This window comes from Cetorhinus maximus, chromosome 23 (genome assembly GCF_964194155.1).
Source record: "Cetorhinus maximus chromosome 23, sCetMax3.hap1.1, whole genome shotgun sequence".
NCBI classification, from domain to species: Eukaryota; Metazoa; Chordata; class Chondrichthyes; order Lamniformes; family Cetorhinidae; genus Cetorhinus; species Cetorhinus maximus.
Window position 1 is genome coordinate 36,774,081 of NC_135901.1, and position 25,377 is coordinate 36,799,457.

General features: G+C 45.8%; 2 protein-coding genes across 2 annotated transcripts in view; one reads left to right on the top strand and one right to left on the bottom strand.

Annotated features, from left to right (window-relative positions):
* The first annotated feature begins 1,043 nt into the window (after positions 1–1,043).
* Positions 1,044–4,440, top strand: LOC144697981 (uncharacterized). The gene is made up of 2 exons (XM_078569932.1): positions 1,044–2,072; positions 4,434–4,440. Exons 1-2 carry the CDS (start codon positions 1,243–1,245, stop codon positions 4,438–4,440), a joined length of 837 nt encoding a protein of 278 aa, XP_078426058.1. The 5' UTR covers positions 1,044–1,242.
* A 1,701-nt stretch (positions 4,441–6,141) lies between these two features.
* LOC144697982 (uncharacterized) overlaps positions 6,142–25,377 on the bottom strand; it is a 33,211-nt gene continuing 13,975 nt past the window's right edge. The window contains exon 2 of the mRNA XM_078569933.1: positions 6,142–7,170. Within this exon, the coding sequence (XP_078426059.1) occupies positions 6,276–7,170 (895 nt within the window). The 3' untranslated portion in view covers positions 6,142–6,275. The remainder of the gene's footprint in view (positions 7,171–25,377) is intronic.

Sequence of the window (25,377 nt, forward strand, 5' to 3'; positions counted from 1 at the left end):
GGTAATTCTATTTTTGTTTTCGAGGGTAATGGAGGCGGCGGAGTGGGTGGGGAAGGTTCATAAACACCCAGTGGCGATTCAAAGCCCCGAACAAAGAACGAACCGGTCCAGGTGTTTCCACCAAAACAGGGCGACAACTGCAGGGCCCCGTCTCCACTGACAGTCCCGGGTTAATGTCCGCCATCTTTATCACTGTGTGCAGCAGGGCGCATGCGCGGTCATCCTGGTCCAGTAGCAGGAGGAGAGAATATTGTGAATTTCTACCCTGGACTGACAGGGATGGATTTTGGAAACTCCTTTTACAGGGGGTTAGAAGGGGAGGATTTACACACAGCAAACTCAAACCCAGAGAAATGTTTGTCTCTTCTCAATGTTCTTAGGTTGACAGTGTTGCCATTTTGTTGACAGGATAGTAGAAAAGCAGTTTTGAAGGTAGAAAACTCAAACCAAACATCAGATCAGGATCTCCTGAAGTCACTTGATTCATCATGACCTAAATGTATGTTTATTTTATGTGTGCTGAAAGTCTGTGTGACTGGCAGTAGCGAAGGGCAAGAAGAAATTTGAAAACAAGGATGAGAATTTGAAACTGAGTTGCTGTTCAACCAGGAGCCTTTGTAGATCAGTGAGGACAGGGTAATGGGTGAACGAACAGGACTCAGTGCAGAAAACATAGACAGTGGAGATTTAGAAAATCTCAATTTTCTGATGGTTTGAATGTGGGAGGCCACCCAGAAGTGAATTAGAATAGTCAAGTTTGATTCACTAATGTCCATCGGGGAAGGGAACCTGCCACCCGATCTGGGTCTACACAAGATTCTGGCATCTATTGAAGGACAGAAAGAGAGAGAGAAGAGAGAGACCGAACAGAGAGGTGGGAGCAGCAGGTAGTGAAGGAGATATCTGCATCTCGATAAGAATTCTGATGGAATCTCCCTCCATTTCCATCCAGGGGAGCAGGACCATGTGAACCAGTTGGGTTTCTACAACAATACAGCATCTTTCATGGTCACTTTTTCCTAGTCCCGGCCAGACAAATTAACAGATTCATTCAGCTCAATTTCATAACCGCCTTTGTGTTTTTGTGGGTTCTCTCTCATGTCATTTTCTTCTCTTTTAAATCAGTTTCACAGGGTACTAGAAGGGGAGGATTTGTAGTCGGGAAACCCAAACCAAACGTCACATCAGGTTCTGATGGAGTCGTCCAATTTATCGTAACCTGAATATCATTGGATTTTGAACATGGAAGGAAAAAGCACCATTCACAGTGGGGAGAAACCATACACGTCTTCTGTGTGTGGACGAGGCTTCAGCCGATCATCTGGCCTGTCAAAACATAAATGCAGGGATAACAGGGAGAAACTGTGGAAATGTGGAGATTGTGGAATTGGATTCAGATCACCGTCTAAACTGGAAACTCATCGGCGCAGTCACACTGGGGAGAGGCCGTTCACCTGCTCTGAGTGTGGGAAGGGATTCTCTCAGTCATCCACCCTACTGAGACACCGACAAGTTCACACTGACGAGAGACCTTTTAAATGTTCCGACTGCGGGAAGTGCTATAAAAGTTCGCGCGAACTGATGTCCCATCAACGTGTTCACACTGATGAGAAATCATTCAGGTGCTCTCACTGTGGAACTGGGTTCAAGCATTCACCTCAGCTCACTGTACACCTGCGAGTTCACACTGGGGAGAAACCGTTCACCTGCACCGTGTGTGGGAAGAGATTTGCTCACTCATCCAACCTCCTCTCACACCAGCGCGTTCACACTGATGAGAGACCTTTTAAATGCCCCGACTGTGGCAAGTGCTACAAAGGTTCCCAGGAACTGGTTGTCCATCAGGGTGTTCACACTGACAAGAGACCATTCAAGTGCTCTCATTGTGGGACTGGGTTCAGGCGATCATCTGGTCTGATTGTTCACCAGCGCACTCACACCGGGGACAGACCGTTCAGTTGCTCCGAGTGTGGGAAGAGATTCACTCGGTCATTCCATCTGCTGATACACTGGCGAGTTCACTCTGTGGAGAGACCGTTCACTTGTTCCGTGTGTGGGAAGGGATTCATTCAGTCATGCCACCTGCTGACACACCAGCGAATTCACACATAACTACTTGTGGTGTGATTTTGCTGTTAAGCACATCCGGGATGGAACTATGTTCATTTGGGTCTGTTTCTGATGATGCTAACGAACTCCAGCCCAGTTATAGGTGTTAATATTCTGGGTAAAGAAAAATAAATTACCTTTCTGTTCAACACACAGTGTGTTGAGTTTTTTTAATCTCTCAAACACAAGTTAGTTCCATTGGAAAGGCTCTCCCTCTTCCCCATCTCCTCCAACCTCACCTCCAACAACAAGTGTGAGAAGCTCATGGAGCTTCTTTGTCACTAAGATTGAAACAATCCGATCAGCTGCCTCTGCTGCTTCCCTCCCTTCCACTAGCCCACCAGGCCAGATTGTCTCTGAAGTTCCTCCATTTACAAGCCCTGAACTCACTTCTTTCTCCAGTTTCTCTCCCATCATGCCCTCTCTGTGATCACCTTGTCCGTCAGACCCACCTTCTGCTCCCTTGGCCCTTTTCCCTGTTGACCAGCCAACTTCTGCATTTTAGCTGGTATTGCTAACAATTCGCTCTTCTGGTACCATCCCTCTTGCCTTTAAATCCACCATCACCCATGCACAAAAGAAAACCTTTGATCTCATTGTCTTCACAAACTACTGCCCCATCTCCAACCTCCCTTTCCTCTCCAAAGCCCTTGTACTTGGTTTCCCTCAAGGATCTATCCTTGGCCCCTCCTATTTCTCATCTACATGCTGCCACCAGGTGACATCAGCTAAAAGCACCGTGTTAGTTTTCACATGTACACTGACAACACCCAGCTGTACCCCACCACCATCCCTCTCCATTCCTCCACTGTTACTAAATTATCAAACTGCTTATCTCACACCCAGTACTGGATAAGCAGAAATTTCCTCCAATTAAAAATTGGGAAGACCAAAGCCATTGTCTTCGGTCAACACTACAAGTTTCATTCCCTAACTACCGAGTCCATCCATCTCCCTGGGAACTGTCTGAGGTTGAACCACACTGTTCACAATCTCGGTGTCATATTTGACTCTAAGATGAGTTTCTGACCACATATCCACACCATCACTAACACCAGATATTTCAATCTCCATAATGTCGCCTCTCTCCACCTCACACCAGCTCATCTGCTGCTCAAACCCTCATCCATGTCCGTGTTACCTTTAGACTTGGTGATTCCAATACATTCCTGGCCAGCCTCTCACATTCACCCCACCCCCACACGGAAATGTGAGATCATCCAAAACTCTTCTGCCCATGTGCTTTCTCACATGAAGTCCTGTTTATCCATCACCCCCGTGCTCACTAACCTACATTGGCTCCTGGTGAAACAATGCATCGATTTAATATTCGCATCCTTGTTTTCAAATCCCTCCAGGGTCTCGTCTCCTGGGTGGGTTGTCTTAAAAGGAAAGGTTGGGCAGGATAGGCTTGTATCCACTGGAACTTAGAAGAGTAAGAGACAACTTAATTGAAACCTTTAAGATCCTGAGGGGTCTTGACAGGGTGGATGTGGAGAGGATGTTTCCCCTCGTGGGAGAATCTGGAACTCGGGGTCAGTGTTTAAAAATAAGGGGCCACTCAGTTAAGACAGAGATGAGGAGAATTTTTCTTCTCTCAGAGTGTAGTGAGTCTTTGGAACTCTCACTCAAAATGTGGTGGAAATAGTCTTTGAATATTTTTAGGGCAGAGCTAGATAGATTCTTGTTTAACAAGGGGGTGAAAGGTTATTGGGGGTAGGCAGGAATGTGGGGTTGAGGTTACATTAAGATCAGCTATGATCTTACCGAATGGCAGAGCAGGCTTGCGGGGCCGAGTGGTCTAATTCGTATGTGTGTTTGTCCGTAATTTATCAGTGTGTGTGAAACAAAACAGATTTTGGACATATATCCAGAATTTAAACTCCAGCCCAGTTACATGGAGATTATTAACATCAGCAGCAATAACGGCATAAGAGATAGGAGCAGGAGTGGGCCATTCAGCCCTTGGAGCTTATTCTGCCATTCAGTGAGGTCAGGGCTGATGATTTACTTCAACAGCATTTTCCTGCACTATCCCCATATCCTTTGATGTTTTAAGATAGAGAAATCGATGGATCTCAATCTTGAATATGCTCAATAACTGAGACTCCACTGCCCTCAGAGGCAGGGAATTCCAAAGATTCATCACCATCTGAGTGAAGTAATTACTCATCTCAGTCCTAAATGGCATCCCTCTTAGTATAAGGCTGTGTCCCCCGGTTCTAGACCCCCAACCAAGGGAAACACCCTTCCTACGTCTACCCTGTCGAGCCCGTTAAACATTTTGTTTGAATAAGATCCCCTCTCATTCTTCTAAACTCCAGAGAATGAAGACTCAGTCTATTTAATATTTCCACAAAGGACAATCCATCCATCCCAGGAATTATTTAGTGAACATTTATCACACTCCCTCTATGGTAAGTGTATCATTCCTTAGCTAAGGAGACCGAACCTGCACACAATACTCCAGGTGTGGTCTCACCAAGGCTCTATATAGTCGCAGTAAGACATCTTTACTCCTATACTCAAATCATCTTGTTATAAAAGCCAACATACCATTTGTGTTCCTAATTGTCTGCTTGCTGTGCCTGCAATAAACTCCCACTGTCAGAATGAAGATGTTTCAGTCCTGAATGTGATTAACAGCAGCAACAACAACTTGTATTTATATAGCACCTTTAACAGTCAAACATCCCAAGGCTTCACAGGAGTGTTATCAAATAAACCTCAACACAAAGACAAAAGGAGATATTAGGATAGGTGACCAAACATTGGGTCGAAGAGGTGGGTTTTAAGAAGCCTGTTAAAGGAGGAGAGAAAGTTAGAGAGGTGCAGCTGGTTAGGGAGGGAATCCAGAGCTTCACACCCAGGCAGCTGAATGCACATCCGGCACTGGTGGAGTGATGGAATTCGGGGATGTGTAAGAGTCCAGAATTGAAGGAGCAGAAAGATCTCAGAGGGCTGTTGGGCTGGAGGTGTTTCCAGAGATAGGGGAGTCGAGATCAGGGAGAGATTTGAAAATAAAATCAGAGAATTGTATAATCAATGCATTGCCAGAACGGAAATCAATGTAGGTCAGTGAGTAACGGCAAAGTGACAACGTCACTGTACTAGTAATCCCGAGGCCCAGGCTGACCTTCTGGGTTCAAATCTCAGCATAGACTGGTGGAACTTAAATTCAAGGAAAAAAATTCTCAAATTGAAAGCTCGTTATCAGACCATGAACCCAACATGGATTGTTGTAAAAACCTAGCCAGTTCACTAAAGCCGTTTAGGGAACAAAATCTGCCATCGTTACCTGGTCTGGTCCACATGTGACTCCAGACCCACAGCAATGTGGTTGGCTCTTCACTGCCCTCTGAAATGGCTGAGGCAGCCACTGAGTTCAAAGCACAATCAGGATGGACAACAGTGTTACTCTCGTCTGTCCCACATCCCATGGGAATTTTTAAATAAATGGACCAGTGTTCTGGATTGACAGTCGGTCGGGGTGGGTGGGTGGTGGTGTAGGGGTGGGTGGAATTTGCGGGGAGGGTTAGGATAGTTTCTGAATAGTCAGAGGTAGAAAAGGCAGGAATGAGGGTTTCAACAGCAAATTGGCTGAATCAGGAGAAGAGATTGGATGTGTCACAGATGTGGAGGTTGGGAGAGAAAACTGTTCACAATATCAGCTCACCACCACCTTCTCAAGGGCAACTAGGGATGGGCAATCAATGCTGGCTGAGCCAGCGAAGCCCACATCCCGTAAATGAAGAAAGTCAAAACAGTGAAAATGTGGATGTGAGTGATCAGCTGTTGAGTGTGAGTAGGGAGTTAAGAGGTAGTTTGTCCTGGTGGGTTAGTGGGAGGGAGGGAAGCAGCAGAGGCAGCTGATCAGATTGTCTCAATCTTAGTGACAAAGAAACTCCATGAGCTCCTCACACTTATTGTTTGGGTGAGGATGGAGAAGATGGGGAGAAGGAGAGCCCTTCAAAAGGAACTAACGTATTAGAGATATTTTAAAAAACTCGACACCTTGTGTGTTTCACACAAAATTGGTTTATTTGACTTTTGTGAAGAATATTAACCGCTATAGCTTTCCTGGAGATAATTAAATCAGCAGGATCAGACACCAAGTAAATGATTTAGTCCTGGATGTGATGAACAGAAACATCCAATCACTGTAGTTACTTATGAACTTGCTGATGTCTCAGCAGATTGGATGACTGAGTGAATCCCTTCCCACACATGGAGCAGGTGAATGGCCTCTCCCCAGTGTGAACTCGCTGGTGTACAGTGAGTTGAGATGATCGCCTGAACCCAGTCCCGCAGCGAGAGCACCTGAACGGTCTCTCATCAGTGTGAACACGTTGATGGTGCAGCAGGTCCCCAGAACTTTTAAAACACTTCCCGCAGTCCAGGCATTTAAAAGGTTTCTCAACACTGTGAACTTGCTGGTGCGTCTGCAGGTCAGATGACTGAGTGAATCTTTTCCCACACATGTAGCAAGTGAACGGCTTCTCTCCAGTGTGAATTCGCTGGTGCGTCAGCAGGTGGGATGACCGAGTGAATTCCTTCCCACACTCAGAGCAGGAGAATGGTCTCTCTCCAGTGTGAACTCGCTGGTGTACAGTGAGTTGAGATGATCGCCTGAACCCAGTCCCACATTGAGAGCACCTGAACGGTCTCTCAGCAGTGTGAACACGTTGATGGTACTTCAGAACCTGGGAGCTCTTAAAGCATTTCCCACACTCTGGGCATTTAAAAGTTCTTTCACAGGTGTGAACTCGCTGGTGTCTCAGCAGGTTGGATGACTGAGTGAATCCCTTCCCACAGTCTGGGCAGGTGAACGGTCTCTCCCCAGTGTGATGCCGTTGATGTGTTTCCAGTTCAGATGGGTAATGGAATCCCTTCCCACAGTCCCCACATTTCCATCGTTTCTCTCCAGTGTGACTGCACTTGTGTTTCGACAGGTCAGAGGATTGGCTGAAGCTTTGTCCACACACAGAGCACGTGTACGGTTTCTCCCCACTGTGAACGGTGCTTTTTCCTTCCATGTTCATAAACCAATGATATTCAGGTTACGGTAAATTGGGTGTCTCCGTCAGATCCTGATGTGATGTTTGGTTTCAGTTTCCTGACTGCAAATCCTCCCCTTCTAATACCCTGTGAAATTAATTTAAAACAGAAAAAAGGGAGTGAGAGAGAACCCACAAAAACACAAAGGCAGGTTGTGAAATTGAGCTGAATGAATCTGGGAATTTGTGGGGCCGGCACGAGGAAAAAGTGACCATGAAAGCTACTAGATTGTCATAAAAATCCAACTGGTTCGCTAATGTTCATCAGGGAAGAGAAACACTCACCCAGTCTGGACCTACACAAAGTTCTGGCCTCTAGGGGAGGAGACAGAGAGAGAGAGAGAGACAGAGAGAGAGAGAGACAGAGAGAGAGAGACAGGATCCGTAGGAGTGTCCACTGTACTCATTGTGGAGATGAAGTCCTGTCTTCACATTGAGGACACCCTCCATCATGTTGTGTGGCACTACCACTGTGCTAAATGGGATATATTTCGAGCAGGTCTAGCAACTCAAGACTGGGCAACCATGAGGCTCTCTGGCCCATCAGCAGCAGCAGAATTGTACTCGAACACAATCTGTAACCTCATGACTGAGCTTCTCCCCCACTCTGCCAGTGCCACCAATCCAAGAGATCAACCATGGTTCAGTGAAGAGTGCAGGAGAGCATGCCAGGAGCAGCACCAGGCATAACTAAAAATGAGGTGTCAACCTGGTGAAGCTATAACACAGGACTACTGGTCTACCAAACAGCATAAGCAGTAAGTGATAGCCAGAGCTAAGCGACCCCACAACAAACAGATCAGGTCAAAGCTCCACAGACCTGCCACATTCAATCATGAATGATGGTGGACAATTAAACAATTCACTGGAGGAGGAGGCTCCACAAATATCCCATCCCCAATGACGGAGGAGCCCAGCACATCAGTGCAATGTTGCTCCTCATTTACAGACCCTACCTGACAATTCACATAGCTGTTCATCTACAGACCCTCCCAGTCAAGTCACATTGCTGTTCATTTACAGACCCTCCCTGACAAGTTACATTGCTTTTCATTTACAGACCCTCCCTGGCCAGTCACATTGCTTTTCATTTACAGACCCTCCCTGACAAGTCACATTGCTGTTCATTTACAGACCCTCCCTAACAAGTCACATTGCTGTTCATTTACAGACCCTCCCTAACAAGTCACATTGCTGTTCATTTACAGACCCTCCCAGACAAGTCACATTGCTGTTCATTTACAGACCCTCCCTGACAAGTCACATTGCTGTTCATTTACAGACCCTCCCTAACAAGTCACATTGCTGTTCATTTACAGACCCTCCCTGACAAGTCACATTACTGCTCATTTACAGATCCCCCGTGACCAGTCCACATTTCTCCTTCATTTAAAGTCACTCCATAATCAATCAAAAATTCTCCTTGATGTTTGTAAATGGGAGCAGTTTAAAAGGGGTTGTGGTTAAGAGGTGGAAGATTTTTGCTAAAACGTGTCATCAGATTGAGTGGATTTGCGAGTCCAGTGTCAGCAGCATTAGTAACTTATTAAGAAACGTCAGCTGATCAGATTCTCTGTCCTCGACCATATCTTATACTAATCTATCAATCAGAGTAAACATGCAAGTCTCCTGTGTCCACAGTCACTTACACGAGGTCAGCCCACTGGATGGAACCTCAGGCACCCTGAGCTTAATCTCCGATGTCTCCAGTCCCGACTGCCCCCGTACATCAGAATCCCCTCACTTTTCTACCCTGTAGTGATCCAGCTCTGGCCCCTGACTCTTCTTTGTCTTCTCTGCTGGGTTTTGGCAGGAAGTGAGGATAAGACAGCTGGAATTTCTCTAATCTGTGATTTACAAGGACACATTCCCTGGTTCCCAGCAGTTACTTTTCTTCAGGAATTTTCTCATTCTCCCTAAACTCCCCTGCCCACTGTTAATTCTGTTATTTCTGATAGTTTCACAATTATAGGTATAAATATCACACATTATAATCTGATCCATTCCATTCCTCACTCTGGTTTCAGTTTATATTGTGGTTAATAACAGACAAATTCTGTCCTTTTCCCTGATCTGATTCAAGTTTCCAATGAGCTGATTCTGTGCAATGGAATGTCTTATCAGTGTTGCCATGGTGACCTGTCTGCAGTGAAGAGCCTGTTTGAGTTTCTAACTCAGTCTAAACTTCTCTATCCCATAATACACATTATATCAGGCATTTACCTCAATGTCTTTTAGCCATGTTACAAGGGGTTCAGATACACAAATCTTTAAATTTGAAGGACAGGTTTAAAATGCTGTTTGAACCTGTTACTCCACTTTTCTTTATAAAATTAATTTGTAAATCATTGGTTCGGCTGCATTTAGAATATTGAGTCAAATTCTGGGCATCTTAAAACAGGAATGATGTCAAGGCAATGGAGAGGGTGGAGAAGAGATTCACAGAGATGATACCATGGATGAGAGGCTACAGCACAAAAGGAGGCCATTCGGCCCATCATGCCTTTGCCAGCTCTTTGGAAGAGCGATCTGAATAGTCCACTCCCCTGCTGTTTCCCCATGGTCCTGTTAATGTTTTCCTTCAAGCATTTCTCCAATTCCCTTTTGAAAGTTACTGTTGAATCTGCTCCCACCAAACGTTCAGACAGTGTATTCCAGATGAAAACAACTAACTGTGGAATGAAATGTTTTCTCATAGTGACCTGTCTGCTGTGAAGCTCCTGTTTGAGTTTCTAACTTAATTCAACTGTTTCCATTGAGGAGTGAATGGAGAAACTGGGGGGTCTTTTCAATAGAACAAAACAGGATGAGGGGAGATGTGAGCCAAGAGTTCAAAACTGGATCAAAGACATGGTCCAAAATATTACAGACACTCCTTGTCTTTCAGGATCTGTGTCCAGGGGAGAAGCTGATGGGTTTATCTCATCATGATCGAGGTGAACAGCTATTGTCAGAATCAAACATTGCATAGAACCATAGAAAAGTTACAGCACAGAAAGAGGCCATTCGGACCATCTTATCCATGCCAGCCCGAGGACACCCAGGTGCCCTTTCTAATCCCACCTTCCTGCACCCGGCCCACAGCCCTGCAGCTTACAGCACTTTAGGTGCAGATCCAGGTACTTTTTAAAAAGAGTTTAAAGTTTCTGCCTCTACCACCAACTTGGGCAGCGAATTCCAGACAGCCACTACCCTCTGCGTTAAAAAAAGTTCTTCCTCATGTCCCCCCCCTACTCCTTCTGCCCCTTATCTTGAATCTATGTCCCCTGGTTCTAGAATTCTCCATCAAGGGAAACAATTTTATCCTGTCCCCTCTATCTATTCCCCTCATAATTTTGTACACCTCTATCAAATCACCTCTCAACCTTCTTTGTTCCAAGGAAAATAACCCCAACCTAGCCAATCTCTCCTCGTACCTACTCTTTTCTAACCCTGGCAACATTCTTGTAAACCTCCTCTGCACTCTCTCCAGAGCTATTACGTCCTTCCTGTAATGTGGTGACCAGAACTGCACACAATACTCCAGTTGTGGCCTCACCAGTGTTTTATACAATCCCAACATTATATCCTTACTTTTATATTCTATACCTCTGCTAATGAAGGAGAGCATTCCATGTGCCTTCTTTACAACCTTGTCTACTTGAACTGCTGCCTTCAGGGACCTGTGTACTTGTACGCCAAGATCTCTCACTTCATCTACCCCTCCTAGTATATTCCCATTTATTTTTTAATCCCTGTAACTGTTTGACCTCCCTAAATGTATGACCTCACACTTCTCTATGTTAAAACCCATCTGCCACTTTACCGCCCACTCCACCAACCCATCTATACCACCAGTCAAACACAGCATGGATTAGATACAGAGTAAACCCATCAGCCTGTCCCCCAGATACAGATACTAAGGGACAGGGAGTGTCCGGGACAATGACATTTCTCACTGAGTAAGGGAGAAACTGATCCTGTATCTCCCCCCATTAATCGTGAGCTCCACATGTCTCGAATCCTCCTCCTGTTTCCCTCCCTGTAACAGCACTGAGCTAAAGCCAGCCCATAATGAGCAGGGCTCAGGGAGAATGGTTACTAGGCACTGCAGTGATGTCATAAAGCAGCGTCATTCAGCCCAGCTGGTCCTCTCCCTGTCCCTTTAAAGGTGGAAAACTGGGACATCCCATCTCCAAACACATCCCACCCTGTTCACACTGAGAATCCCAGGGTGGAGAACAGGGACATCCTGTCTCCAAACACATCCCAATCTGTTCACACTGAGAATCCCAGTGTGGAGAACTGGGACATCCTGTCTCCAAACACATCCCACCCTGTTCATAGTGAGGATCCCAGGGTGGAGAACTGGAACATCCTGTCTCCAAACACATCCCACCCTGTTCACACTGAGAATCCCAGGGTGGGGAACTGGGACATCCCGTCTCCAAACACATCCCACCCTGTTCACACTGAGAATCCCAGTATTTGGGAGGTGACAGTATGTTCAAACAGTGTGGAGAGGAGAGGGAGGTTGGAGATGGGGCAGTTATTTGCAAGGATGGCAGGTTTAAAGGTTTGTTTTTGAGGAGGGGGTGATGATGGCAGATTTAAAGGAGAGAGGGACAGTACCTGGAGAGAGAGAAATGTTAACAATCTCAGTGAATATGGGGAAGTTGAGTGATCAGCAGTGTAGTGGCAATAGGGTCGATGGATCAGGAGGTGGGCCTCATGGACAAGATGAGCAGTGAGAGGACATGAGGGGAGATGGGAGATAAACCAAAGAAAGATGTGAGGACAGAGCTCAGACAAGGGGGATCTTTAGAGACAGTTTGTCTCGGTGGGCTAGTGGAAGGGAGGGAAGCAGCAGAGGCAGCTGATCAGATTGTCTCAATCTTAGTGACAAAGAAGCTCCATGAGCTCCTCACACTTGTTGTTGGAGGTGAGGATGGAGGAGACAGGAGAGAGGGGGAGCCCTTCAGAAGGAACTAACTTGTGTTAGAGATATTAAAAAGACTCAACAAAGTGTGCATTCAACGCAAAGCTGATTGATTTGACTTTTAGCCAGATCATTAAGGCTTATAACTGAGCTGGGATTTACTAACATCAGCAGAAACAAACCACGCTGAACACAGTTCAGTCCTGGATGTGATTAACAGCAAAATCCAATCACTGTCGTTACTCATGAACTTGCTGGTGTGTCAGCAGGGCAGAGGGATTAGTGAATCTCACCCCACACTGAGGGCAGGTGAATGGCCTCTCCCCAGTGTGAATTCGCTGGTGTGCAGTGAGTTGAGATGACCACCTGAACCCAGTCCCACACTGAGAGCAGCTGAATGGTCTCTCGTCAGTGTGAACATGTTGATGGGACATCAGATTCTAGGAGCTTTTATAGCACTTCCCACAGTCTGGGCTTTTAAAAGGTCTCTCCCCTGGTGTTTCAGGAGTTTGGATGAATGAGTGAATCCTTTCCCACACTCGGAGCAGGTGAATGGTCTCTCCCCAGTGTGACTGCACCGATGAGTTTCCATCTCAGACGGGGTTCTGAATCCCTTCCCACAGCCCTCACATTTCCACAGACTCTCCCCAGTGTGACTCTGCTTGTGTCTCGACAGGCCAGATGATCAGCTGAAGCCTCGTCCACACACACAACACGTGTACGGTTTCTCCCCACTGTGAACGGTGCTTTTTCCTCCCATGTTCAAAATCCGATGATAAGACCATAAGACCAAAAGGCATAGGAGCACAAATTAGGCCATTCGGCACATCAAGTCTGCTCCGCCATTCAATCATGGCTGATAAGTTTCTCAACCCCATTCTCCCGCCTTCTCCCCGTAACCTTTGATCCCCTTACCAATCAAGAACCTATCTATCTCGGTCTTAAATACACTCAATGACCTCGCCTCCACAGCCTTCTGTGGCAATGAATTCCATAGATTCACCACTCTCTGGCTAAAGAAGTTTCTCCTCATCTCTGTTCTAAAAGGTCTTCCCTTTACTCTGAGGCTGTGCCCTCGGGTCTTAGTCTCTCCTACTAATGGAAACATCTTCCCCACGTCCACTCTATCCAGGCCTTTCAGTATTCTGTAAGTTTCAATCAGATCCCCCCTCATCCTTCTAAACTCCATCGAGTATACACCCAGAGTCCTCAAACGTTCCTCATATGTTAAGCCTTTCGTTCCTGGGATCATTCTCGTGAACCTCCTCTGGACCCTCTCCAGGGCCAGCACATCCTTCCTGAGATACGGGGCACAAAATTGCTCACAATAGTCTAAATGTGGTCTGACCAGAGCCTTATAAAGCCTCAGAAGGACATCCCTGTTTTTATATTCTAGTCCTCTCGAAATAAATGCCAACATTGCATTTGCCTTCCTAACTACCGTGTCAACCTGCAAGTTAACCTGAAGAGAATCCTGGACTAGGACTCCCAAGTCCCTTTGCACTCCAGATTTCTGAATTCTCTCCCCATTTAGAAAATAGTCATTGCCTCTATTCTTCCTACCAAAGTGCAAGACCTCACACTTCCCCACATTGTATTCCATCTGCCACTTCTTTGCCCATTCTCCTAAACTGCCCAAATCCTTCTGCAGCCTCCCCACCTCCTCAATACTACCTGTCCCTCCACCTATCTTTGTATCATCTGCAAACTTAGCCAGGATGCCTTCAGTTCCTTCATCTGATATTCAGGTTACAATAAATTGGCAACTCCGTCAGATCCTGATGTGACGTTAAGTTTCAGTTTCCTGACTGCAAATCCTCCCCTTCTAATATCCTGTGAAATTGATTTAAAGCAGAAAAAGGGAGTGAGAGAGAGCCCACAAAAACACAAAGGCAGGTTGTGAAATTGAGCTGAATGAATCTGGTAATTTGTGGGGCCGGCACTAGGAAAAAGTGACCATGAAAACTGTTGGATTGTCACAAAAACCCAACTGGTTTACTAGCGTCCTTCAGGGAAGGGAACCTGCCACCCGCTCTGGGCTACACAAGACTCTGGTCTCAATAAGAAATGAAGAAATAAGAACAAGAGAAGTCCTAACACCCCATCAAGCCTGCTCCACCATTCAATCCGATCGTGGCTGATCTTGGGCTTCAACTCCACTTTCCCGCCCACTCCCCATATCCCTCTACTCCCTGAGAGATCAAAAATCTCTCCATCTCAGCCGGAAATATATTCAATGATGGAGCATCCACAACCCGCTGGGCTAGAGAATTCTATGTGACAGAGAGAGAGAGAGAGAAAAAGAGAGAGGGGAGTGGGAGAGACAGAGGGAGGAGGTTATTGAACAAAGCACAGGATGTCAGTAATCACAATTTGAGCACATGGGATTGGGGTAATATACTGCTTTGGATTGAGAATTAGTGAACAGACAGGAAACAGAGAGTCGGAATAAATGGCTCATTCTCAGGATGACAGGCTGTTACTTTTGGGGTACCCCAAGGATTAGTGCTTGGCCCACAGCCGTTCACAAACTAGAGAAATGATTTGAAGGCACCCATTTAAGAAGCACCTAAATTTTCACATTCTCATCCTTGTTTTCCTACACAGTTGTGATCATTCCTATCTCTGCAACCTCCTCCAGCCTCATAATCCCTGCCCGAGATATCCAAGCTCCTCGACTTCTGAATTCCTGATTTTAATCACTCCATCCCTGATTGCCATTCTGTCAATTTCCAAGGCCCAAGCTCTGGAATTCCCTCCTTAAACCTTTCTGCCTCTCTACTGCATTTTCATCCTTTAAGATGCTCCTTCAAACTGACCTCTTTGACCAAATTATTGGTCACCTGCCCAAACATCTCCTCGTGTGGCTCAGGATCAAACCTTGTTTTGCAACATTTCCAGAAAACTGTATAACAATAAATGTGTGATATAAACACAAATTGTTGTTGTTGATTTGGACATATATCACTGTTCCTTCATCATCACTGGGTGAATAACCTGTAACTCCTTACCTAACAGCATTGTGGGAGCACCTTCTCCACACGGTCTGCAGCGGTTCAAGAAGGTCAAACATCATCTTCTCCACAGACAATTGGAGATTGGCAATATTTGCTGGTATCTGTGGAGAGGGAAACAGAGTTAATGTTTCAAGGTGTGATGAATGAATTACAGGGAATAAAAATGCTGCAGAATTTAATGGTTAACATAAGCTCAGAAGTGGAAGAGAAATGGACTATAGCGCAGGAAAAACAATTCCTGACTATGGAAGATACTGTGGGAAGATAAAACTGGTAAGACAGCAGCATATGGTCAGGGGATGGGCAGCAGAGGAAACCTCATTGAGACGCAGTTGGTAGAAGTAGCAGTAAAACCCTAAACAGAGCTAAACTGCACCCAGTATTAAGGACAGAGGGAATTAGACAATGTCAGAGAGGTGATCAGGGAGGGCAGAGGTGAAACAGAGCAATGGATGGACATGGATTCAGATCCACAGTAAAGGAGTCACACCAGCCATGGAACCTCTCACAGATACAGAGTACAGAACTAAAACCTAAACGAAAAGTTGTAGCTGAATGGTGAAAAATACTCACCTCTGAAACAATTTCAGTTTTCAATTTTAAAATCTCCTGCTGGATCCTGCAGCTGCAAAGATATCAGAAGCACTGGAGTCAGAGAAAAATCTCCCAGTTGAGGAAATACCCGGGGAGCGGGGTGATGTCACCGTGTAATTGTTGATGTGCGATGATGTCACCGTGTAATTGTCGATGTGTGATGATGTCACACACAGGGACACAGAACATCTGGGTCTGTGCAAACCAATGATCACTACACATTATGAAGGATGGGAGGGTCCTGAGGTTTATATGAGATCGATAAAGAAAAACTATTTTCGTTAACTGATCGTAAAAGGGTTATGGGAGACAGTTTAAAGATTTTATGAAGAACTACAAGGGGGATATGAGGAAAAAAGTTTACACAGTGAGCGGTAATGACCTGGAAGTCAATGCTTACACTCAGAGGCCGATAATATCCAGGTCCAGAATCGAGTGATTCTTGCAGACTTTGATGTGATGATTGGTTTGAATTTCCCATCTGCATAACCTCATCTTCTAGTATCCTGTAAATGGAATTTACAAAATCCATCATTATCAGAGCAGGATCGGAATTGAGAAGAGACAAACGTTCTTCTTGACCTGAGCTTACATTGTATAAATTCTCTCCTTCTAACCCCCTGCAAAAGGAGTTTCCAAAATCCATCCCTGTCAGTCCAGGATAGAAATTCACAACAAAAAACAAAAATACTTGGAAAAACTCAGCAGGTCTGGCAGCATCTGTGGAGAGGAGCACAGTTAACGTTTCGAGACCGCCTGACTCTTCAACAGAACTAAGGAAAAATAGAAAAGGGGTGAAATATAAGCTGGTTTAAGGGGGGTGGGACAAGTAGAGCTGGATAGAGGGCCAGTGATAGCTGGAGATAACCAAAAGATGTCACAGACAAAAGGACAAAGAGGTGTTGAAGGTGGTGATATTATCTAAAGGAATGTGCTAATTAAGGGTAGAAAGCAGGACGAGCAAGGTACAGATAGCCCTAGTGGGGTGGGGTGGGGTGAAGGAATCAAAAAAGGCTAAAAGGTAGAGATAAAACAATGGATGGAAATACATTTAAAAATAATGGAAATAGGTGGAAAAAGAAAAATCTATATAAATTATTGGACAAAACAAAAAGGAGGGGGAAAAAACGGAAAGGGGGTGGGGATGGAGGAGAGAGTTCATGATTTAAAATTGTTGAACTCAATATTCAGTCCGGAAGGCTGTAAAGTGCCTAGTCGGAAGATGAGGTGCTGTTCCTCCAGCTTGTATTGAGCTTCACTGGAACAATGCAGCAAGCCAAGGACGGACGTGTGGGCATGAGAGTAGGGTGGAGTGTTGAAATGGCAAGCGACAGGGAGGTCTGGGTAATGCTTGCGGACAGACTGAAGGTGTTCTACAAAGCGGTCATCCAGTCTGCGTTTGGTCTCTCCAATGTAGAGGAAACCGCATTGGGAGCAACGAATGCAGTAGACTAAGTTGAGGGAAGTGCAAGAGAAATGCTGCGTCACTTGAAATGAGTGTTTGGGCCCTTGGATGGTGAGGAGAAGGGAAGTAAAGGGGCAGGTGTTGCATCTTCTGTGGTTGCATGGGAAGGTGCCGTGGGAGGGGTTTGAGTGTAGGGGGTGATGGAGGAGTGGACCAAGGTGTCACGGAGGGAAAGATCCCTACGGAATGCCGCCAGGTGGGGTGAAGGGAAGATACGTTTGGTGGTGGCATTATGCTGGAGTTGGCAGAAATGGCGGAGGATGATGCTTTGAATGCGGAGGCTGGTGGGGTGATAAGTGAGGACAAGGGGAACCCTATCTTGTTTCTGGGAGGGAGAAGATGTGAGGGCGGATGCGCGGGAGATGGGCCGGATACAGTTGAGGGCCCTGTCAACCACCGTGGGTGGAAAACCTCGGTTATGAAGAAGGAAGACATGTCAGAGGAACTGCGTTTGAAAGTGGCATCATCAGAACAGATGCAACGGAGGCAAAGGAACTGAAAGAATGGGATGGAGTCCTTACAGGAAGCAGGGTGTGAGGAGCTGTAGTCGAGGTAGCTGTGGGAGTCGGTAGGCTTGTAATGGATATTGGTGGACAGTCTATCACCAGAAATTGAGACAGAGAGGTCAAGGAAGGGAAGGGAAGTGTCAGAGATGGACCATGTGAAAATGATGGAGGGGTGGAAATTGGAAGCAAAATTAAAAAATTCTTCCAGGTCCAGATGAGAACATGAAGCAGCACCGAAGTAATCATCGATGTACCGGAGAAAGAGTTGTGGGAGGGGGCCGGAGTAGGACTGGAACATACCCCATAAAGAGACAGGCATAGCTGGGGCCCATGCGGTTACCCATAGCCACACCTTTTATTTGGAGGAATTGAGAGGAGTTTAAGGAGAAATTGTTCAATGTGAGAACAAGTTCAGCCAGACGGAGGAGAGTAGTGGTGGATGGGGATTGTTCGGGCCTCTGTTCGAGGAAGAAGCTGAGAGCCCGCAGACCATCCCGGTGGGGGATGGAGGTGTAGAGGGATTGGACGTCCATGGTGAAGAGTAGGCGGTTGGGGCCAGGTAACTGGAAATTGTTGATATGATGTAGGGTGTTAGAGGAATCACGGATGTCGGTGGGAATTAGAAATTCACAATATTCTCTCCTCCTGCAGCCTGGACCAGGATGACCGCGCATGCACCCTGCTGCACAATGCCCCTATAAAGATGGCGGCCGTTACCCCGGGCCTGGCGAAGGGAGAAATCCAGATTTTTTCGGCCTGTTCTCTGAAAACACAAGACCGGTACCTTGTTATTTCGGTCTGCGGCCTGCACTGTGTGTTTATGAAGCCTCCCTGCCCAGTCCGCTGGCTCCATTCCTCCTCACACACCCACTAACTCTGTTAGTTTGCTCCCGAACAATCCCCATCCACCACTACTCTCCTCCGTCTGGCTGAACTTGTTCTCACACTGAACAATTTCTCCTTTAACTCCTCTCACTTCCTCCAAATAAAAGGTGTGGCTATGGGTACCCGCATGGGCCCCAGCTATGCCTGTCTCTTTATGGGGTATGTGGAACATTCCTTGTTCCAGTCCTACTCCGGCCCCCTCCCACAACTCTTTCTCCGGTACATCGATGATTACTTCAGTGCTGCTTCATGCTCTCGTCGGGACCTGGAAAAATTTATTAATTTTGCTTCCAATCTCCACCCCCCCATCATTTTCACATGGTCCATCTCTGACACTTCCCTTCCCTTCCTTAACCTCTCTGTCTCAATTTCTGGTGATAAACTGTCCACCAATATCCATTACAAGCCTACCGACTCCCACAGCTACCTCGACTACAGCTCCTCACACCCCGCTTCCTGTAAGGACTCCATCCCATTCTCTCAGTTCCTTCGCCTCCGTCGCATCTGTTCTGATGATGCTACCTTCAAAAACAGTTCCTCTGACATGTCCTCCTTCTTCCTTAACCGAGGTTTTCCACCCATGGTCGTTGACAGGGCCCTCAACCATGTCCGGCCCATCTCCCGCGAATCCGTCCTCACGCCTTCTCCTCCCTCCCAGAAACATGATAGGGTCCCCCTTGTCCTCAATTATAACCCCACCAGCCTCCGCATTCAAAGGATCATCCTCTGCCATTTCCGCCAACTCCAGCATGATGCCACCACCAAACACATCTTCCCTTCACCCCCACCGGCAGCATTCCATAGGGATTGTTCCCTCCGAGACACCCTGGTCCACTCCTCCATCACCCCCTACTCCTCAACCCCCACCTATGGCACCTCCCCATGCCCACGCAAAAGATGCAACACATGCCCTTTCACTTCCTCCCTCCTCACCGTCCAAGGGCTCAAACACTCCTTTCAAGTGAAGCAGCATTTCGCTTGCACTTCCCTCAACTTAGTTTACTGCATTCGTTGCTCCCAATGCGGTCTCCTCTACATTGGAGAGACCAAAAGTAAACTGGGCGACCGCTTTGCGGAACACCTGTGGTCTGTCTGCAAGAAAGACCCAAACCTCCCTGTTGCTTGCCATTTTAACACTCCACCCTGCTCTCTTGTCCCCATGTCTGTCCTTGGCTTGCTGCATTGTTTCAGTGAAGCCCAAAGCAAACTGGAGGAACAGCACCTCATCTTCCGACTAGGTACTTTACAGCCTTCCGGACTGAATATTGAATTCAACAGCTTTAGATCTTGAACACCCTCCTACATCCCCACCTCCTTTCTGTTTCTTCCCCCTCCCGTTTGTTTTTTCCAATAATTTATATAGATTTTTCTTTTCCCACCTATTTCCATTATTTTTAAATCTATACCTTTTATGCCCTGTTAGTCTTTCCACCCCACCCCCACTAGAGCTGTACCTTGAGTGTCCTGCCATCCATTCTTAATTAGCACATTTGTTTAGATAATATCACCACCTTCAACACCTCTTTGTTCCTTTGTCTGTGACATCTTTTGATTGTCTGTGACATCTTCTGATTATCTGCTCCTTTCACTGTTTGCTTTTCCCTACAACCACCCCCGCCCCCCCCCCCACCCCCCGCGCTACCTTAAACCAGCTTATATTTCACCCCTCTCCCAATATTACTCAGTTCTGTTGAAGGGGCATGAGGACTCGAAACGTCAACTCTTTTCTTCTCCGCCGATGCTGCTAGACCTGCTGAGTTTTTCCAGGTAATTCTGTTTTTGTTTTGGATTTCCAGCATCCACAGTTTTTTGTTTTTAATTCTCTCACCCGCTCAGGGGAGCTTCAGTCACAGACCAGCTCTGCGCATGCTCATGAAAGAGACAACACTGCGCATGCTCCAAGCACACACCGCAATGCGCATGTGCGGGGGTGCTTCTGTAATGAGGATAGGGCACATTCTGTCCCCCAGCGAATGCTGGGTGTCCACTCCGCCATTGATCGGTAACATTGTAAAATCGAAACCCAAGTTCAGTCATCAGAATACGATGTGTGCCATAGGGCCAGGATATAAAATTGTCGAATCAATTGATACAGCAATTAAAATGCTCTATATCCACCATAATTCTCTCCTAGATGTAATGAAAAGCAGAACAAACCCCTGTACTTCGACCTGAACTCAATGGAGTCTCATCAGATGGGGTATTTTTCACCATACATGGAACATTTAAACCATGTCTTGCCAGTAGGAATGCTCTGACTGTGGATTAAATCCTTTGAATTTTAAAGTTGGTGTGTTTACTACTTTGCAAACTGAACAAATCCCTTTACACAGGTGAAATATCTAGAAGGTCTCGCACTGGTGTGACTGTGTTGCTGTGTCAGTAATTGGGACAATAGAGTGAATCCTTTTCCACTTTCAGCTTGTGCACATGAGTTTACCTATACATTTTCAGCTGAAATCTGGATCTCAAACTCTTCTGGTAATGGATTCCACATTCTTAGCACTAATTAGTTAAATAAAATCAAAATGCTGCAGATGTTGGCTTTCTGAAATGAAAGAAACCAGAACATTCTGGAATTCTCAGCAGATCTGGTAGAGTCTCTGGAGTGCAAGAAAATATTCACCAAACATTGCCAACTCTACTTTTATACATTGGATTCCCAAACTGAGTGTTTTTTTTAATGAATATTAATTTCAGTTATAATGAGAAAACAATCAAACCTACCATGTGCCTACGTCTAACCCATTTGAAATTTATGAAGTTATTAGATTCAAACAACCCCATCAATTATTCTCTCTTCCTCAGCTCCATGGTGAGTGAGACAGGGAAAAGCAGAAAAGCAGCAATATTCCGGCCCTGTACTCTCCAATCACCCGTTGCCAGTAGAAAGCGGCGACTGCAGCTTCAATCAGCGGGTTACTGCCCATCCCTGGGGCACAAGATACTCCAACCCGGGCCAAACCTCCCAATACACCGAGCACAAGCTCAGGAAAACACAGGTAGATTATATCCCAGTCACTAAACCTCCGAGCAGCATTTACAGAACCCTGAGTGAGTAAGTCACAAATAAAAATAACACCAACTTTGTAAATCTTTTCACTACAAAATTCTTTCATTTGATTGAAAATCTGTCTGTTGTGAATCTGAAAATGAGCACCATGGGATTAGTGTTACCGAGTGACATGTTTTCCATTGTTTGTCCATCAGGTTTGGAGTTCAGTTTGTGTTGGATATTGCAGCGAATCCAATTTCAGAATGTGGGCACAAAGCAACTAAATATTAAATCCAGGAACAAATCCTGAGAAAAATGGATCCCAATGTTTGGAAGGAGGTGCAGCTGAGAAGCGGAAGCTGTGAATGATGTTATTTATTATTGAGTGGACAGCAGTGGGCCCTTGGTCAATCATCATGGCGGAATCGTTAAATGGATGGGTTTCAAAATCCGTTGGGATTTCCCCAGGGAGAGTCAAATCTTACCGACTGTGGTTCTCCTTATTGCTGATTTCAACCAGGTTTCCACAGATCTATCGGGTCAATGGAAGGAAAAACATCCAAAAATCCTCGTTAGCTCTGGAGAAGAGTCATACGGACTTGAAACTTTGAATCCGTTTCTCTCCAACAGATGCTGCCAGACCGCTGAGCTTTTCGAGAATTATCTGTTTTTATTTAAAATATTTCCAGCAACCACAGCACTTTGCTTTTATCCAAAAATTCTCCCGATTTTTGGACTCTAAGGGAATGAAGGGCCATCGGGATCGGATGGGAAATTGCTGTTGGGGCTGGAGATCCGCCATAATCTTATAAAGTGACGGAGGAGGCTTGTGGGGCCTTATGACGTATTGTTGCTGCTTTGCTTCTATTTCAGTATAAATACCAACCAAGGCGATGGGGAGTATCAGCCTGAGCTTGATAGTGTGGCCGAGCAGTCTAAGGTGCTCGATCGTACTTCTACTTTCTGTGGAGGTGTCGGTTTGAAGCTCACAGTTACCAAAATTGCACTTTCAGAACTCCCAATTGGTCGAAGAAGTGCCAACCTAAAGTTGGAGCAGGTGTGTGTCGTGTTTTATTTTAACAGGAAGAGCGAGGAGAGACAATAAAAATATAAATTGCAGTGCAGAAAAGGCGGCTTGTCAAAGTCGCTGAATTCCTCTTCCATCGGTCAGCACGGACACCAGAGGCCGCATGTCCTCCTCCTCTGCTGTCCCCATCTATGCTTGTATACCATAGGGTCAGTCGTCATCGCCGAGTGGTTAAAGTCATTGAGTACAAATCCGTTGGTCTCTCCAGTTTTTTACTGTGCCTGGTTTTAACTGTATGTCTACAGAGTTAATTATTGGTTAAATGGAATAAAATCCATCCAAACACTCGGGCGTTTTCCTATTTCTGTTCATTCACGAAACTTACAGTTGGAACTGGAAAATAAAGCTATTGGTCATGCTTGCTGTCTGGGTGTTTGTCTTTCCTTAGAAACAATCCCTTGCCCTCTGTCACTCCTCGGTGATTATGTCTGTGCGTGTTCCTCTGCGTGTGTCAAAATGGTTCAGTTCCCGAGGAGGTGAACACATTTTTCCCAGCACAAACTTTATTCACAATAGTTGTGCAGCTTCAGATTAAAATGTTACAGATAAAAATGTCAGGATGAAAGATGCAAGAGGAGTTTGCAATGTTTGGAAGGAGGTGCAGTTAAGAAGTGGAAGATGTGAATGATGTTATTGATGATTGAGAGGAATGCATTGCAACCTTGGGGCTTTTGTAGGTCGATTACCTTCCACACTTTGAAATTCAGAACAAGCTGAGGCTCCAGGTGGAAAGCAACAGTTGTTTCCATGTATGTTGGTTTATGGAGGGTTCTTTGTGAATGCCCAGCTAATTCAGTTGGCAAAGCATGAGACTCTTAGTTGTGGGTTCGAGCCCCACTTTTGCTTTTAATCTTGCTGCCTTTAACGCCAACTGAATCCCTGCGGCCGCTGTGAAACTTACAAGGCAGGATTAACCACTGAAAGCAACCGATGCACTTAAAATTCAAATCAATGTTATGTCGCATCTCTTTCTGCTTCTGCCCATCCGGCTCCCTCTGCCTGTCCAGCTCCCAGGTCAATTTTGTGGGAGAAACGTGTCTCTGGTGGAAGTGGTCTGGAATGAGAATTAAAGGTGACATGGATAAACCAGGTTGTAATGTGCGCAAGCAGGTTCCTTGGTGGTCTAGTGGTTAGGATTCAGCACTTTCACCCGGTCAGGGAATGAAGATCTATTGAACCTAGTAAAGTGAACTTGAGTTACTCCCTGATTGAAAATTGAAAACGCATATCAACTCGGACAGAATCAGTGGAGCGAGAACAGAAGCTTTGTATCAGAGCTGGAAATGTCACCCGTGCAACAGGTCTAAAACAAATACAGAGGTGAAGATAGGGAATGAGAGAAGGGCTGTGATTGGCTGCAAATCACTGACCATAGAGATGGTGGTGCAAGGGAAATTGTAGCGGTAATAGGGGAGGTTTTACTGTTTACACCGACACAAATATCTCCCAGGTCTGGTTCCAAATCTCGTGCCAAATGACAAGAAAAATTCTCCCTGAATTTGCTCAGTCCCATGACGTCAAAGGAGCTGAACACAAGGGAAGAAAGTGGATTTTGCTGGAATGGGTTGTAAGATGATAGAATGACTGTGAATGCAGCAGCAGTAGGGATGGAAATGAAACAATTATAGAAAGTTACAGCACAGAAAGAGGCCATTCGGCCTGGCGTGCTGCGTTGAAAGAGCAGCTGTGATTGGTTGGTCAGGAGTGATATTTGTACCAGTTTGAACAGCAGGAAGAAAAATCTGTCCCATTCCCACCCACATTTTTCACCACCATCCCTTTAGTCAGTTTCTCTCTCAGGCCTTGTAACCTGTCACAGTCCTTCCCTTTTGTCCTTTCACTCCCCTCCCTCCGCCTCTGGACTTGTTTTCCACCTGTTACATCTCTGACTTTTCCAGCTCTGATGAAAGATCATCCAGCTGGAAGATTAACTCTGTTTCTCACTCCACAGACGCAGCCAGACCTGGTTTCATTTAATAAGGAATTCCTGTTCATTGTGACAGTTCACACAGCCGGAAGGAAGAGTTTTTCTCTGGCCGGTAATTGAACCTAGGCTGCAGCGGTGAAAGTAGCAACTCCTCAGCATTAAATAATCTGACTTCCAGTGAAGCAGAGGGCAGTTTTTACTCATAAACCAGCAACTCTGATATAAACAAAGTGGGATGGAGAAAGACTCGGTTTGAGGTGTGACACTGCCGGAGGAATGGAGAGCTGGGGATCACCCATGAAAGCAGCAAAGTTTAAAAGATGATGGTGCCCAGTGTGGGCCTTTGACCCACTACCCTGAGTTTAAGAATCTAATGATCTACCAACTGAGCTAGCCGGGCATGCAGGTGCAGTGCTTCCTATACTGAAATGCATGGAGATCAATACAGAAAATGCTGGATAAACTCAGCAGGTCTGACAGCATCTGTGGAGAGAGAGGCAGAGTCAACATTTCGAGTCCACATGACTCTTCTTCAGAGCCTCTTTTCATTGGGAACTGTCGGTGTGACATTGGCCATCTCAATTTCTTTGCTCCTCTCACCCACTCTAACCCGTCCCCTTCTGAACTTGCAAGCTCTGAAGAAGAGTCATCCAGACTCGAAACGTTAATTCTGTTTCTCTCTCTACAGACCTGCTGAGTTATTCCAGCATTTTCTGTTTTTGTTTCAGATCCGCAGTATTTTGCTTTTATCTTACATGGAGCCCAATGTTGATTTCCACCTGGACCCTTAGCTTATTCTGAATTTCAAAGTGTAGAA